At 50.0% G+C, this 15,699-nt stretch overlaps 1 protein-coding gene across 4 annotated transcripts in view; it reads left to right on the forward strand.

Moving 5' to 3' along the window:
* Positions 1-15,699, forward strand: part of SAMD4A (sterile alpha motif domain containing 4A) — a 112,626-nt gene that overhangs the window by 56,573 nt on the left and 40,354 nt on the right. For all 4 annotated transcript variants that reach the window (XM_014947059.1, XM_014947058.1, XM_014947057.1 and 1 more), the window contains exon 2: positions 13,741-14,259. In XM_014947059.1, coding sequence (XP_014802545.1) covers positions 13,741-14,259 — 519 coding nt within the window. The remainder of the gene's footprint in view (positions 1-13,740; positions 14,260-15,699) is intronic.

Raw genomic sequence — 15,699 nt, forward strand, 5'->3', positions numbered from 1 at the left:
GGAGCCAAGTCAAATTGAGGGCTCTAATTTGGGAGCGGTGTTATTACAGGTCAGCGGGAGTCAGTTACTGGCTAAATTGGGAGAGCTGTCACATGCAGGAGCTGCAAATGCTGCTCACATGGCTGGGGCACACGGGCTCTCGGGCAACTCCGTTTGGTCGTGTTGACGACGCTTAGAAAAAAAAAAAATAATATTTTTTTTTCTTGTTTTTAAAAAAAATCTGTTTATTTTCCCTCAAAATATAGGCTCCGTAGCAGCGGCCCTCTGCCTCCGCCGCCTGCTCATCCCGGCCCTCGCCTGCCCTTTGCACAGAGAAGTTTATAAATAGAGCAACTCCTCCATTATGTGCAGCTTCAGTCTCTTTATTTTTACACTGGAATCTGTTCAATGATTAACAGTTTAAACCATGTGCTGTATATCAATACCTTACATACCCTTCATAACTTATTTTTAGTATTATTTTTCCCCCCCTCCTAAATCCTTTCTCCATGTTAGGCAACATAGTTATGACATTCAGATAGTTTTATTTCTTTTTGAGCCTTTGAAGAAACTTATCTGCATTTCAATTGAGCTTTTGCTAAAAGGCTTTTTGCAATTGAAATTAAGAAGTCAGAGGAGTATTTCCTCCCTGCCTGTGGTTGTGCCTGTAAGTCTCCTCGCTGAAAGCAAGGAAGATTTGGGCTTTTTTATGGATTAGGCTCAAAGAAGAGATACAGAAATCGCATATTTTATTTCTTTGGCTTCCTGCGTCCTAGGAAATTCCACTGAAAATCTGGATTTGAGGGCGCAAGGCAGCATATGAGTAATATAACCCCAGCATAAGTGAAAGCAGACAGTGAACTCGTTTCCCACCTGGACACCCGTGTCCCAGCAGCAGCGAAACCGGCAGCATTTTGCCGTTGCTGAGCTCACGAGCTCCAAGAAGTGATGGGACTTCTGGAAGCTCTCTGCAGCCCCCTGTTTAATTAGACCTTTTAATCCTGGCTGACCCGTCCCGTCGCCGTGGGGGGGGCTGCCTCTGCAGGCTGGCTAAGCTCAGCTAACTTTGCATGGCAGCCAACAAAAGCCACTTGACCCAGGACCTCATTGGGATATCTTTGTCCATCAGACCTGGCACGGCTGCTCTGATATTTCTGTCTCCTCGTTGCATGCACAAGGGCTGATGGATTCCCCTCTGCTCGGCTGTCCAAAAAGGACAGCGTTTTGGTGTCATTTCTGCTGTGATAGCTTTCTTCCACCTGTATGGATGGTGCTCCTGCCTTCTGCTGCTCTCCCACACCAGTGGGTAAAGGTGGAGAAACATCTCACCCCATGGTGTCCATGCTGTTGATGGTGCTTCTGCAGTTTTGCACGCTCTCTGTTGTCAGGCACTATTTTCCTGCACTTTCAAAAGACCGTCTTCCACCTCTGAGGTTTGGGAGCATGATGCCTCTGATGCCCAAGAGCTTGTGTGCTCCAGTGAGTAAAGAGAGACTGGCTCTGTGAGTCCTTGCCTGCTGTCAGGCTGGCTTTGCTCTTCAGGACAGATTTTGTAGGAGGTTGGTTGGTTTGTCCACCAAGCATCTATCCTCCTTCTGGCCTTTGGGTAAGAAGCAAGGAAGGTGGTACCTCATCCTTGTTGATGCCCCATCTGGCTCTAAGCTCTTATATCTGACACTGAACCATTTCCCACATTTTTGTGTCCAAGGACTGACCAGTCGGAGAGAACTTCTGGGATTTTCACTCTTGTTTTGTACCCGTTGGCACCGCTGTCATCAATGTAGTCATCACCACAAGACCAGGCTTTGAGCAACATGGTCTGGTGGGAGGTGTCCCTGCCCAGGGCAGGGGGGTTGGAACTGGATGATCTTTAAGATCCCTTCCAACCCAAACCATTCTGTGGTTCTATGATCACTCCATGAAATGGAAGGGAATTCATCTTTCCCAAGATGTTCTTCACACCAGTGGCAGCCAAGGCATGTTGAGGAGCTCAAACGCCCTTGTACGTGTGGTGTAGTTTCCCTTGGCACCTGTGGGGCTTTTGATAAGGTTTCCCAGCGTGTCCTCTTTGCTCTGAGTCAGTGAGATGCTCTCAACGTCGCAAAGCTCTGCACTAAATTAAAAGTCACGTTGCTAGGGAGTGTTGTGATAATACATGGTATTACGCTCGGTAGCAGAAGTGTGCAACAGATACAGCCTAGAAAACAAATCCATAAAACCTCCCGTCGGATGCACGGCATGAAAATGGAGTGTACTTCAGCTTGGTATTAAGTGTGTCATGGAAAAAGACTCCCGCTCCTTCTGAGTTTCCTGAAAGTCTGCTTTGGGCTGAAAAACCGTAGTGGCTGCAGCCAATTTAGAGGAGGAAAAAAAAAATCCCTGCTCTTGTTGCTGTCTGCAGAGGCACGCTTAATGATCGTGCCATGCGATTCTCCGGTGCTAAAAATATATTGCTTCTGGGTTTGTACAAACAGCCTCCTAATAACTGGAGCTCTGGCAGGCTGGCGAGGTAGAGGGGGAAAAGAGTGGCAAAAATGTGAACGTCTTTTTTCTTTCTCCTCGCTCTGCAGCACGGTAGAGCAGAGCACGTCTGTCCTCGTGGCTCTCGGCGTGAATTAAGGGGTGTTTTGTTGAGGGATCTCCCAGTTTGTTCTGCTTCTGACCAAAATAATGGGTGTTCTGCTCCCTTCTGAGTTTACAAGTTGGATGGAGAGTGCTGAGCCCCCTGTCCTCCTGCTGGGTCTCCTGGGGTGGTTTCATCAGCCTCTTTGGGGTGGTGGGATGAGAAGGTCTGAATGGAGGGTTGTCTGTGGGGCTGGCTTCAGTGCCCAAATTCCCAACTCTTGCTAACGCTGTCCCTGCTGTGAGATCAAGAAAGGCAGTCCGAGGTGGGGATGCTCAAGCTGGTTGCAGTGGTGAAATTTGCACCGTTAACATTTAACAAGTCAAAGGGATATTGCGTAGTTAATTTACACAGAGCTGCTTAATCTCCATCATTAAAGATGGAGATAGGTGCTCCTTCCTGAAGTCCTCTGTGCTCCTGTCAGTGCTGAATCCTGCAGTATAACCAGAAGTGCTTTGCTTTTGAAGGCTGTGTGGCTCTTTGCCCTTGTTTTTCCAAGGCAGCTGTATTGTCTGCAGCGGGGATGGCATCCCTTCCCTTCACCCACACTGGTCTGTTCACCTCCCCTCCTGCCCGGACCTTCTCTGCAGCAGCCGCTCGGGTGGAAAAGAAACATCAGGAAAGTACTTAATGTATTTTTAGCCTCTTAGAATGTGATGTAGCTGCTGGAAACACGGAGGAGAGCCAGCGCCATGTGAACCGATAGGTTGCAGCCCATCACCGGCAAATTTTCCATCGAGCTGCCGGTGCTCCTTGGCACCCTCGGGGAGCTGGGGTGCAAGGTGGGTTGTGGGTGGTGGGGAAGGGAGGGTTGTGCACATGCCTGGCATGATACAAGGCTCAGGTTGCTGGCTGGCTGTCCCCTCCCTATGGGTGTTGATGAACAAAAGGTCCTTCTGTCCTTCAAAGAGGTCATCTTGCATTTTAATCTATGCAGAAGCCAACGAGGGAAAAAGGGAATTGAGTGATTGCCTGTATGAGACCAGCAGAAGTAGGGAGGTGATTGTGCCACTGTACTCAGCACTGGTGAGGCCACACCTGGAGTATTGTGTCCAGTTCTGGGCACCTCAATACAAGAGAGATCTGGAGGTGCTGGAGCGAGTGATGAGGAGGGCACCGTGACTAGTGAAGGGCCTGGAAGACAAATCATATGAAGAGCGGCTGAAGGAGCTGGGGCTGTTTAGTATGAGAAAGAGGAAGCTGAGGGGAGACCTCATCACTCTCTACAACTACTTGAAAGGACACTGTAGAGAGGTTGGTGCTGGTCTCTTCTCACAGGTCATTAATGACAGAACGAGAGGGAACGGCTTCAAGCTCCAACAGGGTAGGTTTAGACTGAACATAAGGAAGGAATTTTTCTCAGGGAGAGTGGTCGGGCATTGGAATAGGCTGCCCAGGGAGGTGGTTGAGTCCCCATCCCTGGACGTGTTTAAGGGACGTTTAGATGGGGTACTGAGGGATATGGTGTAGGGGAGGACTATGTAGAGTAGGGTAGATGGTTGGACTCGATGATCCCAAGGGTCTCTTCCAACCTGAACGATTCTATGATTCTATGATTCTATAGACATTGCAACCTGAACGATTCTATGATTCTATGATTCTATAGACCGAAGATGGTGGGGTAGGTCTGAGCCGTGCAGCCACCTCGGACCCAGAGGTTCATATCTGTTGGGGTGGTCGCTCTGGGAGGGAAGGCACAGAGCCCCAGTTGCCATGAACAGCAGTCCCCAAGCCCTCCTGGTGTCCCAGGCTGGTTTGCAGACTGGCTTTTCCCTGCTCTAGCCAAGGCTTGTTACAAGGAAAGAGCTTGGCCACTACCCCCCCAAATTTCTCCTCAGGTCGGGCTGACCCGCGCGGGAGGGAGCGAAAGCAAAAAAAGCCAGATGAGAGGTTTTCTTGGCTTTTTTCCTCTATGAAACCCTGCCTTATCCACTGGGAGGAATGGTTCCAGGGAGCTGGGAGGAAGCGGTCCCTGGGATGCGGAGCTGGCCTCTCCCGGCCGCGGCAGCACGGAGACGGCGGGAGGTGCCAGGAGGCCGCGGGTGCCAGGTCCAGCAGGCGCTCCATGCTGTTTGGCACGGCTCCCGCTGCCTCCAGACGTATAGGATTAGGTCCTCCCGCTCCACGCTGAGGTCAGCTCTAGCGCAGGCATAAATTCAAGCCCGTTAGAAGGGAGCAGGGGGAGGCTGATGAGGTTTACACACCGCGCTGCGGCCTCCCGGGCCTGTAGACACGCTCAGAGACATCACCCACGTCTCCTTGGCCGTGTCAGCCATGAGTTTACATCCATTTGGGTGAGACAAGGAGCAGGGTTCAGGTTCGCCCGCGTTTCAATACCAGCTTCCATCTCCGTCCTGTGCAATTGGCAGGTGTGCAATAACCTTTTATGGTCGAGATTTCTTTCTATTAATTAGCGTCGGTTGCAGTAACGAAAAGGCACCCGCTGAAATTCCTATTATTGGGCCCCTCGTGGAGGGAGAAGGCTGCCAGGTTTAACAGTGAGGGTATTGATGTGCTCTGGATGGGGTACAGAGAGGGTTTCCAACAAGGTTCTCGCTTTGTTTTCTTTAATGTTGGTCTTTTGAGTGAGGCTGATGTAGGAAGAGAATGATGTAAATTCGCCCAAACAATGTATTGTGAGTGGGTCGGCCTGCAGGTGCTAATTACTGCAAATAATAATTGAAATCCCTTCATCTGGAAACACACTGCGGTTCACCTTCAGTGAAGCTGCTGTGGCAGGAGCCAGGGTAGAGGTTTGCATCCGCAGCATGGGAGAGGACGTTTGTGTGATGGGTTGTGGGGGAGCTGGACCATCTCACAGACCAGTAAACCCAGTTGCAGGAAGGCTGGGACTGGTAGCATCCTGCCCTTGGTCAATAAGCTCAGTGCAAATTCAGACTTGAGGCCAAAATCTCTTCATTTTTTGTTCCTCTGCTTTAACTTTGCTGCAAACCACCCTGTGTGAGGTGGGGTATGGTCTCTCCTCCCCACTCATGCTTTTCACCAAGCCAAATAGGACCCGATTCACATGGATATTGGAAACCGTAGGGCTAGCAGAAGTTTTACCATGGGCTCAGGATTAGTGAGCATAGAGCCACAACCTGTTAGAGACAGGACATTTAGCTTCTAAACTTACCAGAAACAAGAGTAGAAGGTGACTTGAGTGCAGAGTCCCGAGTACCTTCACTTGAGAAAACACAGGACATCAGGGAGCTCTTTAATTCAGACCAAAATTTATCCAGAAGCCACAGAAATTCAAGCTTAAACCAAACACATTCAACTGGAAATAAAGACAAGCTGAAGTGTTTGGGAGAAATTGGAACAAACAGCCACTAGATGTAGGGTTGGGGTTGGTCCATCCTTAGGAGGACTTGGTTGCTGGCCAGGAGCACTCAGTTCTTCCATCTAGTCCCTAATGCTGCATCACGTCACTTTGCAAGATGAGGGATCCCAACCTAAATTTTTTGGTACAAACTCTTGTTTTTTCTCCCCGTGGACATCTGAGAGTGCCAGTCCATTCAGCCCTGCTGTGAAGGTGCTCTGTTTGGTAGGTGCCCTTCAGATGCGTGCATCTAACTCTTAGTCATTTCTGGCTTGGACAGATTATTTGAATGGACTTCTGAGAACTTTTTATGGAAAATGTTGTTAAACTGAAAACGAGGGTATAATAAAACAGTAGTTTAAGAGCAATTTACTGACAACTGGTGCCCTTAAATGCACTGACTTACCATTGAGGAGTGATGACATCAAGCCTAGTATTTGAACATACTATTTGTCACTCGGAAAATCCTCGGGCAATTTTTAAAGCACTTCCAGTCTCTAATTGTTGTCCTGTTTACTCATGATAAGCTGTTGTTTAGCTCATAAATCACACCTCGTTCATCTTCCCTACTTCATCAAAGCCCCAGTCAACATATTTGTCGTCCTCATTTGTGAAATATGGTTAAGTTGTACATGACAAGAGGAGGATAATCCAATTTCTGCTTTCAAAATGAAAAGTTTATCTTGGGTGGTGTTGGTTGTTTTGGGGTTTGTTTTAAGTGCTTGAGAGGTACCACACTTTGCGTGGTTCCTTGGAGGCATCTCACACGTGTTCACGTGTCTGTTCAGGCTGTCCTGGGCTGTCCCTACGGGCAGGGCCTGTGTTTTCAAGGTGGAGACCAGAGTTCTATTTGCAAAAAAATCAAAAATAAAAGACAAACCCAAGGAGTTAGGTCCTTCAAGGTCTCTAAATGCAGACGCCAGCGTGCCACCTGCATGGGTTTCTGCAGATGTCCACAGGGACTGGATGTATCCCTGCCTTTGTCCATTCAGGCTGGCTTTACCTTCAGACAACTGGAACTGTTCCCAGCCCATCATTAAGAGCTTCAGGAGCTCCATGTGCCTCGCTGGTGGTTGAGATAACCCTGCCAGCTATCAGGAGGCAGGTTCAAAGTTGAAGCAAGAAGGTCCTTCAGGCAGTGCAATGTTAGAGGTGGGTCCATCTCCACTGGGCATGAAGGCAATTAACAGTTTGCAGGGATGCAGAAGCGATTAAGCAGACTTGGGTCAGAAAAATCCAGTGGTCACTTATTAAATTGACAAACGTCACCTCTTTCTCAAGCCAGAAAGCCCCGGTTTCAGGGACAGCGCTGGACCTATTCATAGCCCAGGTTTCAGCCTTGGAAGCAGGACCTGGCTATATTTGGTGCTGCATTGATAGGCAGGGACTCTGCACGTCCATCAGCTGTGCTGTCTACAGCAAAATCGTACTGGTTGAACGATCCTATGTTAGAAAGTAGTTTGACGTCCCACCCTCGTTCAGCTTCTCACCCAAGAAGAGGAGTCCCATAATGAAAATCGGGGTTTTCTGCTTTGAGGGCACTGGCAGATCCCATCCCTTCCCAGTACGGGGGTCACAGGGCTGGGGTGGGAGCTGGCTCCTTAAGAGTGCTCATGGTCAGTTGTTTTTTCATCTCATCTCCAAAAGGAGATGTTGGTGCATTCACAGCAAGGGGCAGGACAGGGAATTTGGGGAGTTTCAGAGCAGCCAGGTGGAGTTTCTAACTTTCTCTGTGCTTAGCTTTGCCTGCTGCATGGTCTTGCCATCCCTTAGAGCAGCAAAAGCCTTGTGATGGAGAACATCGGGCACCCTTGAAGCAGCACCCAGGGGAACTAATGAGGCTGTAATGTCATTAGTGGCTGTGACCCCATACACCACTGCAGAGAGGGTGGAGAGGGGCTTCGGGGGGGGGTCACTGGTCCTTCTGCCCCTGCCCAGAAGGCAGCTCTGCTTTCCTCCTCCCACACCACCCTCTCCAGATCCCTCTGCTTTCTGGCAGACAGGATTAAGCCTGACCTTCTGCCCCATCTCGGAGAGAGCCAAACCTCTTTCAGATCTAATTATTTTCCATTTCTGTTTAATTGTGCACATCCTGCTGCTGGCTGAGAAGGAAAGAGGCTCCTGCCCGGGCTGTGGCAGGGAATGGCATCGATGCTCCATTCGGATCAATGCTCCATCTCTTTGGGGGTTGTGATTTCAACCCCCCAAATCTCTTGGAGGTCTGAGGCAAGTTTCCCAAGAAGCAGCTGTGGCACTATCCTGTGTTTCTCCAGTGGTGACCTTCATGCTCAGGATCCCCCCATGTGAGGAAGAAGAGCACAGCCATGGCCACCTGCCTCCCCCATCCTCCTCCTCCTCCCCTGCACCCAGTTTGCCCCAGGCTCTGCTCTTTCTGTGTGTCTTTTGCTACGTAAACCCTGTGTAAAAAGGGAACCAACTTCTTTTAGCAGTACATTACGTGCACTTTTTTTAATGATTCTTTGGGTTTCTCACTTAATCTGAGCTGCTCCAAAATTCCTCTCCCCACGGGGTGGTGCTGGACTGGGATTTGGCTGTGCTGGGTCGAAAGCGCTGCCAAATCACCCCAACGGTGACGACAAAACAGAGGGGTGATGAAGGAAGGGGTGAAATCCCTCTGCGGGAGGAGGGGAGAAAATAAGAGGGGGTTTTTGCCTCCCAGGCAGCCGGCCAAGAAGCAGGGGAGAGAGGGGACAGATAAATCAGATGAAGCATGACAGAAAGCTTTGCCTGCAGCAGAATGACGCCTGCCTACGGAAAATGGGGAGATGCTCCGGTGGGCAAATGCTCAGGCTTCACTGGGTGCCAGGGAGAGGTCTGGAAGGTGTCCCCCAGGTGCAGTAGGTGTTGGGTGCAACCAGCAGCGTTTCAAAATCAGGCAACCTGGCCAAGCAGTTTGTCCACAGAATGATACGGGGTTGGAAGGGACCTCCGGAGGTCATCTAGTCCAACCCCCCTGCCTAAAGCTGGTTGCACAAGAACTTGTCCAGGTGGGCTTTGAATGTTTCCAGAGAAGGAGACTCCACCACCTCTCTGAGCAGCCTGTTCCAGTGCTCTACCACTCTTACAGTAAAGAAGTTCCTCCTCATGTTTAGATGGAACTTTTTCTGTTCAAGTTTGTGCCCATTTCCTCTTGCCTGTCAGTGGGCACCACTGAAAAAAGACCGGCCCCATCCTCTTGAGGTGCCCGTCCACAGTAGGTGCTAAATGACATCGTGCTGTGTCCATGTCTGGCATCCTGGAGCTGGTGGTCCCCATGTTGAGGCTGGGAGGCACTGGCAGGAGAGGTGGTGGACAGTGATTTGTGTTGAGCCTCAGCTGGTGCCATTCACGGTCACACAATTTGCCTCCATCACCTCGGATCAACGCGAACGATCCGAACTCACGTTGACTTCTAAACTCTCTGGACTTAGAGAAAAAATAGTGGAAGCAACGAGAAATAGTAATGAGACGGTCTGTGGCCAAGACCACATGTTTCAGGGGAAGGCAAAGCTGTATAGGCTCCTCTCACAGAGACGGCGTTATCCCTGATTCCCACTGGCAAGGGAGGATGGGGAAAGCAGGAATGGGAACCCTCCCGCTGCAGAGAAAAATGAAGGATTTGGGGCTTATTTCTCCCTGCCTGCAGCTTTGTCCCTGTGCCAGGTTCCTCCCACCTGGTGGGGTACGTAGTGAAAGGCAGGTGCCGTATGGACATCCCAGTGGTTTCATCCACAGGAGGATTTAGATTCAATGTCCCCCCTAAAAGAGCCCTTAAGGCTTCCCTCCCGCTTTCTCAGCCAGTCCCCATGTTTAATTCTTCTGTGCAAAGAGCTGCAGAGCTGCTCCAAAGTGTTTTGAGGTTGCTGCTGCCCTGAATTACCCTACACATTGGGTAGTGCCCACCCTACGCAGTGGGCAGAGCCTGGCTCGAGGTGGAGATGTTGCATTTGGAACCCCCAAAGAGTGGCTTCAGTCCCGCTGTGCTTTTGGCAGAAAACGTTGGCAAGCAGGAAGGTCTCAGGGTGGTGAATTCTGGCCCCAAGATAAAGTTGGTGTGCACTGCATCAGAAGGTGTGTGGAGTAGGCCTTGCATTCTGCTACGCTCATGTATTTCTTACAACTTCCCTTCAGTCGAGCACTGCTTTTCCAAATCCCATTCTTTAGCACCCAAACAACCTCACAGCATCTCTGCAGGAACGGGAGGACACCCAGAGTGGTGGAACTCCCTTCTGCTGCGGATGAAGTGGTTCCTTCTCTACCAAAGCTGTCCCACACCGTGTCCCTTGTGCCTTTCGGAGCGGTGGTGGGGTCGGGAAGCAGCTCTGGAGGAGGGATGGGTCTGTGGAGAAGTAAATAGAGCTGCAGAAGGTTCCAGCGAGAGCCGTCGGTGTTTCCAGCAAGCCATCTAGTGGCTTCCTATTAAAACGGTTGCACATTTTCAAACTGGGAGGGCGAAGCTGAAGGGGTGAGTGCTGCTCACCACCGCAGTTGTGTCAAGGAACTGATGTGGAGGGTTTGGCCCAAATTGGGAAAAAGCACTACTGTAAGAACCGCCTTCTGGGTCACAGGGTGGTGGAAGGGTTGGGTTAGAGGCTGGACAGCAGCGTGGGTCTTCTGAGACCAAACCTGGTGGGTGATCCTGCGTATGGACATTCAGATCTTCCATTTCACTGGTGTGGGTTTGGTTACTCTAGCTCAAAAATACATGAAGGATATAGGGATAATCGATGATTTAGAGCAGCTTCCTCTCTGGTATGGATAGGAAACTGCAGACAGAGAAGGTTTTGGGTTTTTTTAAAGTTTGGGGCTTTTTTAATAACATGAGATCAGGGCATTTCAGTTGGTGAAATCTTGGGCAGCAGGTTGAAAGCAAAGAGAAGAAAGTACTTTTTTACTTTTTTTTTCAGTTGTGGCACCCGTGGGCACAACCTGCTGCAGGGACTGAAAGTTTGAAGGCTTCATAGAGGGGTTTGGTAAACGCTGGAGGAGAAACTGATGGGCTGGGAAGCGTCAGCCAGGTTGTCTAGATAGATCCTGAGTGATCCTTGACTGGTGTTTGTATGAGCTGTTCAGAAGAATCTCTGGGGATGGAGATTTTACAATGTCTGTAGGCAATCTCTCCCTGCGCATCACTGTCCCTACCTGTAGGACGTAGTTTCTTCATGTTTGACCTCATTCGCCTCTGCTGCAATTCAAACCTGTCCCGGTTTGAAGTAAAACCGGACCAATTTTGTGTTCCGTAATTTTACATTTTAGCTAGGCCTCCTCTAACTTGCTGAAATTAACAGCATATCGTGGAGAAAACTGCTCGTTCTCAGAGTGATAAGACCGATGGTTGTGCTACATCCCAAGGAATGGTGTGCAGAGAGGCCCTGGCTTATATTCATTGCTAAAACAGCCAAGGTCAGCCAATTTTCATTATTTGCCCCTTAGAGGGTCGGAAACGGAAAACCCGTAGAGGGGTCCCATCTGTGGGGAGGAACGGACAGGAGAGGTGACCCAAACCTGACCAACTGGGGTATTCCATCCCATCTGCCCCATGCTCAGTATAAAAACTGAGGGATTAAAGGGTCAACGCTCTTCCAGCGGTGGCCGATGTCCGAAGATGACCCTGTCTGTTCATCTGCCTTTGATCCCGATCCGTGTGTTCCTGACTCCAGAACTGGAACCCAGTTCCCATCCGTCGCCGGGTCCAGTCTGGGACTTCCCCAGTGCCTGACGGTGATGGGACTGTCATCCTGGGAGCTTGATATAGTTTTGTGTATATTGTATCCATTTCATTATTTTCTTCTCTTTTTTTTTTTTTAATATTAATTCTTCATTAAATTAGTTTAGTTCATTCTAAACTTTTGAATCTCCTTATCTCTTCCTCTCCTCTTTTGGAGGGGGGGGAAGGGCCATCTGTCAGTCCGGGTGCAATAATTTCGGCTGAAACCACGACAAAACTTATTACTACAACCCCTGGGAGCCATGGAGAACAGCTTATGCATGTCCGTATTCCACCTCTCAGGCAGATGACAGGCTGGCTAGTGCAGTTTTTCTGTGCAACGTGGCATTTTGAGTGATATTCAATGTGTGATGCTTCCCGACCTGCCCCGGGCTCTTCCCCTCCTGGTGCTGCACAGCGCTTTGTTCCCACCTGCATCCAGATGTTTGCACCTCCTTAATGCAGCTGTGTTTTTCTGACTCTTCTCCAGGTCTCAGCATTGTTTGAATCATAGAGTGGTTAAGAGTTGGAAGGGATCTTAAAGATCACAGAATCACAGAATCTTCTAGGTTGGAAGGGATCTTAAAGATCATCTTGGCCAGCCGTCAACCTAACTGACAAAAATAGACACCCACACAACAAACAAGGAGCATCATCACTAAACCATACCTCCCAGCACTACATCAACCCGTCTTTTGAACACCTCCAGGGATGGGGCCTCAACCACCTCCCTGGGCAGCCCATTCCAATGGCTGATAACCCTTTCGGTGAAAAAACTTTTCCTAATATCCAGCCTGAACCTCCCCTGGCGTAACTTGAGGCCATCTGCTTGAGATCATCCAGTTCCAACCCCCCTGCCTTGGCTGGTTGATATTCATCCGGTTCCAACCCCCCTGCCTTGGGCAGGGACACCTCCCACCAGACCAGGTTGACTTCTAATCCAGTTTTCTGGAGCATTTTCACTTCTCCTATCGCGATACCTGCGCGTTGAATAGGTTGATCACATCACCCCTATTGCCCGTGACGTGCTGGGCAGTGTCACAGCCGGGACAAGTCCTCCTGGCTCAGCCCCATCCTCCCAGTCTGGCGGTGAATCACCAGTAACGACTCCCTCCATATGGTTCTCTGATGAGTTGTGTGCCCACATTAGAGTAGTTTCGCCCGAGCGTGTTTCCCTGGTGGTGCTGCTGAGGAAGCCGTCTGTGGCAGCACCTAATGAATATCAAGATCTACGGCTCTGACTGCTGCTCCAGCTATTCACAGGCCAGTTACTCTGTCGCAGAAGGAAATTAAATTGTTCTTGACAAATCGGTGTCGGCAGTCACTTATCATCTTGTTATCTTCTAAGTGCTTCCAAATAGGTTGTTTCATTATTTGTTTCATCAGTTTTCCAGGAGTTGGAGTTAAGTGACCGGTCCGTAATTCCCTGCCTTTTCCTTTTGCATATTTTTAAAGCTAAACCCTGTGTTTGCCTTTTTCCTGGTCTTCTAAAAGCTCTCCTGTCTGCCACAAGCTAACACAGGAGCAGTAGCTCTGGGGCTGCTTTGGCTGAGCCCTTCCCTCCATCCCTTTGGGGCAGGTTATCACGCCGGGCTGGTGGATGGACAACACCCTGGTTTGGTTACTGTCTTCCTGCTGGGATGCTTCTTCCCTTCACCCTCCATGGCTCTTGCCTGGGTTAGTTCATTTGAATCTTGACCTTTTCCATTTTCCAACCAGTGCTTTTAAAGGGTTGGGTTTATCCATGAAGGGCTTCTTGTGTAGTATTTTGTGTAATCTGCAACGATACGGAAAATTTGGGCCAAACCGTGGCTTTGATTAACATTAGGACAACAACAGTGGAGATACGTGGCCGTGGAGGTGGGTGTAATTTGGCCTTTTGAGTGATTAGCAGGGGTATCTGGTAACTCTCCGTGTCCAGTTCGGCACACCAGGCTGTGACTGGGGTTTTCAGAGAGCGATGTTTCTGGAGATGCTCACACATGGGGGCATTCCTCTGGCGTGTCATATTTACCCTCCCAGGGTCTATTTATTTCTTTATTAGCTCTGTGTGCCCATTTCTCAATTCTCTTCCTTTTTTCCCCCCCCCTCCCCCTATTCCTTCAACAGGAATCATTAACCAATGGCAACAGGAATCCAAGGATAAAGTGATCTCCCTCTTGTTAACCCACCTGCCTTTACTGAAGCCCGGAAACATCGAGGCAAAAGTCGAATACATGAAACTCTTGCCGAAAATCCTGGCCCACTCGATCGAACACAACCAACACATCGAGGAGAGCAGGCAGCTGCTGTCCTACGCCTTGATACACCCTGCCACCTCCTTGGAGGACAGGAGCGCCCTGGCCATGTGGCTCAACCACCTGGAGGACCGCACGTCGGGTGGCTTCGGCAGCCAGGGCAGAGGTCGGTCGGATTCGGTGGACTACGGGCAGACGCACTACTATCACCAAAGACAAAACTCCGACGACAAACTCAACGGATGGCAAAACTCTCGAGACTCGGGCATAAGCGTCAGCGCTTCCAGCTGGCAGGACAAAAACCTGGCCTGCGAGAACGGCCATCTGCCCCTCTACTCCTCCTCCTCCGTCCCCACCACCATCAACACCATCGGCACTAGCACAAGCACCAGTAAGTACCCATGGGAAGCGCTGGGGACGGCCACCCATGGCCACCCTTCACAGCACGTTCCCCCCCATCCCGCTAGACAACGTTGCTTTGCCGTGGTTAGCAGAAGGGATAGGCTTCATCTGGGCCATAGAAAACTCTTTTTTTTTTTCTTTTTTTTCTTTCCCCTACCTGCTTTTTTATTTCCTGCCTGCCTCTTTTTTTCATTTTTTTCTCTAGTCCTGTGGGATTTTAAAGACCTGATGGCTGGAGAGGAGGGAAGAACAGCCAGGCTGTAAGAGCAAAAAATGCGCTTTATTGAAGGGACCCCCTTTTGTTTCGTGTAGCTCCATCGTAGATTTGGAGTTCGCGTTTCAAAGATTTCCTAAAGCAGGCGGGGAGCTGATGCTTCATGTCCACAAGTGACCTGGGGACTTACTGGGAGGAAATGAGTTTGGGGCCCCAAAGCGCAGGCATCATTTTTAGAAGCAGGGCTGGGATCCACCATCTTCGGGGCATATCTGGAAACATTACCTTTTATCTCCAGTGCACAGAGGTGTGAAGCTGGTGGTGATCAGGGCGGGGCTAGTTGCAAAGTTCTCGGTGTTTTCCAGGAGAGTTGGTAGCTCTTCCCCCATGGAGGCCCTGCCAGGTGTTGTTGGGAATGGTGGATGGTGCAGAGCCCAGTCCAAGCCTTGGACATCTGGAGATGCTGCAGAGCACCGTGGCTGGAGGTTTATCACTGGTTTTGTGTGGAAATGCAGTGCAGCTAGAACTTTTTAAGCAGTCACTGGTGCCTGTGAGCCATCCTTGGGAGAGGAGGAACGAAGCATCTTCTCAGTGGGGTTGAGGAGCTCCTCTACCCACCCGCTCCCTCTGTGGAGGGCTGTCACGCCTGCCTTGCTGTCACCTTGGGTGACAGCCACCATCTCACCTGCAAGGCTGGACGTCCTCCTTTGCTTTGGGGCATTCAGAAGGTCTTTCTCCAATATGCTTGGCATCTCCCTAGATGTAAGGGATGCAGACAGCACTTCAGGAAGGAGAGGTTTTTTGCGGTGAGGGCGCTGTCTTCTCTATCAGCATGTGGAAAGCCACAATTAAATAGCTGAAAGCTTTAAAATGGTCACTTAAGGATTCTGGGTTTTTCCCTCTCCTGTAATAAGCGCTTTTTTTAGGTGGTGTTTCAAACTGACAACGATATGAAACGCGGTTTGTTGCTGTAGCACCCCGGTCCCTGCCTCTCCAGGGTCCAGCCCTGCAGGCAGCACTGCTGGTTCTGCCACACGGGGATTGGGCAGAAAAGTCTCAGCTTAGAACTACAGAATCACAGAATGGTTTAGGTTGGAAGGGACTTTTAAAGCCCATCTAGTCCAGCCTTCCCTGCGAAAAGCAGGGACATCTTCAACTAGATCAGGTTGCTCAAAGCCTCATCCAACCTGACCTTCAACACTTCCAGGGATGGGG

The sequence above is a fragment of the Calidris pugnax genome, unplaced genomic scaffold, assembly GCF_001431845.1.
Source record: "Calidris pugnax isolate Ruff unplaced genomic scaffold, ASM143184v1 scaffold127, whole genome shotgun sequence".
Classification (NCBI taxonomy): domain Eukaryota; kingdom Metazoa; phylum Chordata; class Aves; order Charadriiformes; family Scolopacidae; genus Calidris; species Calidris pugnax.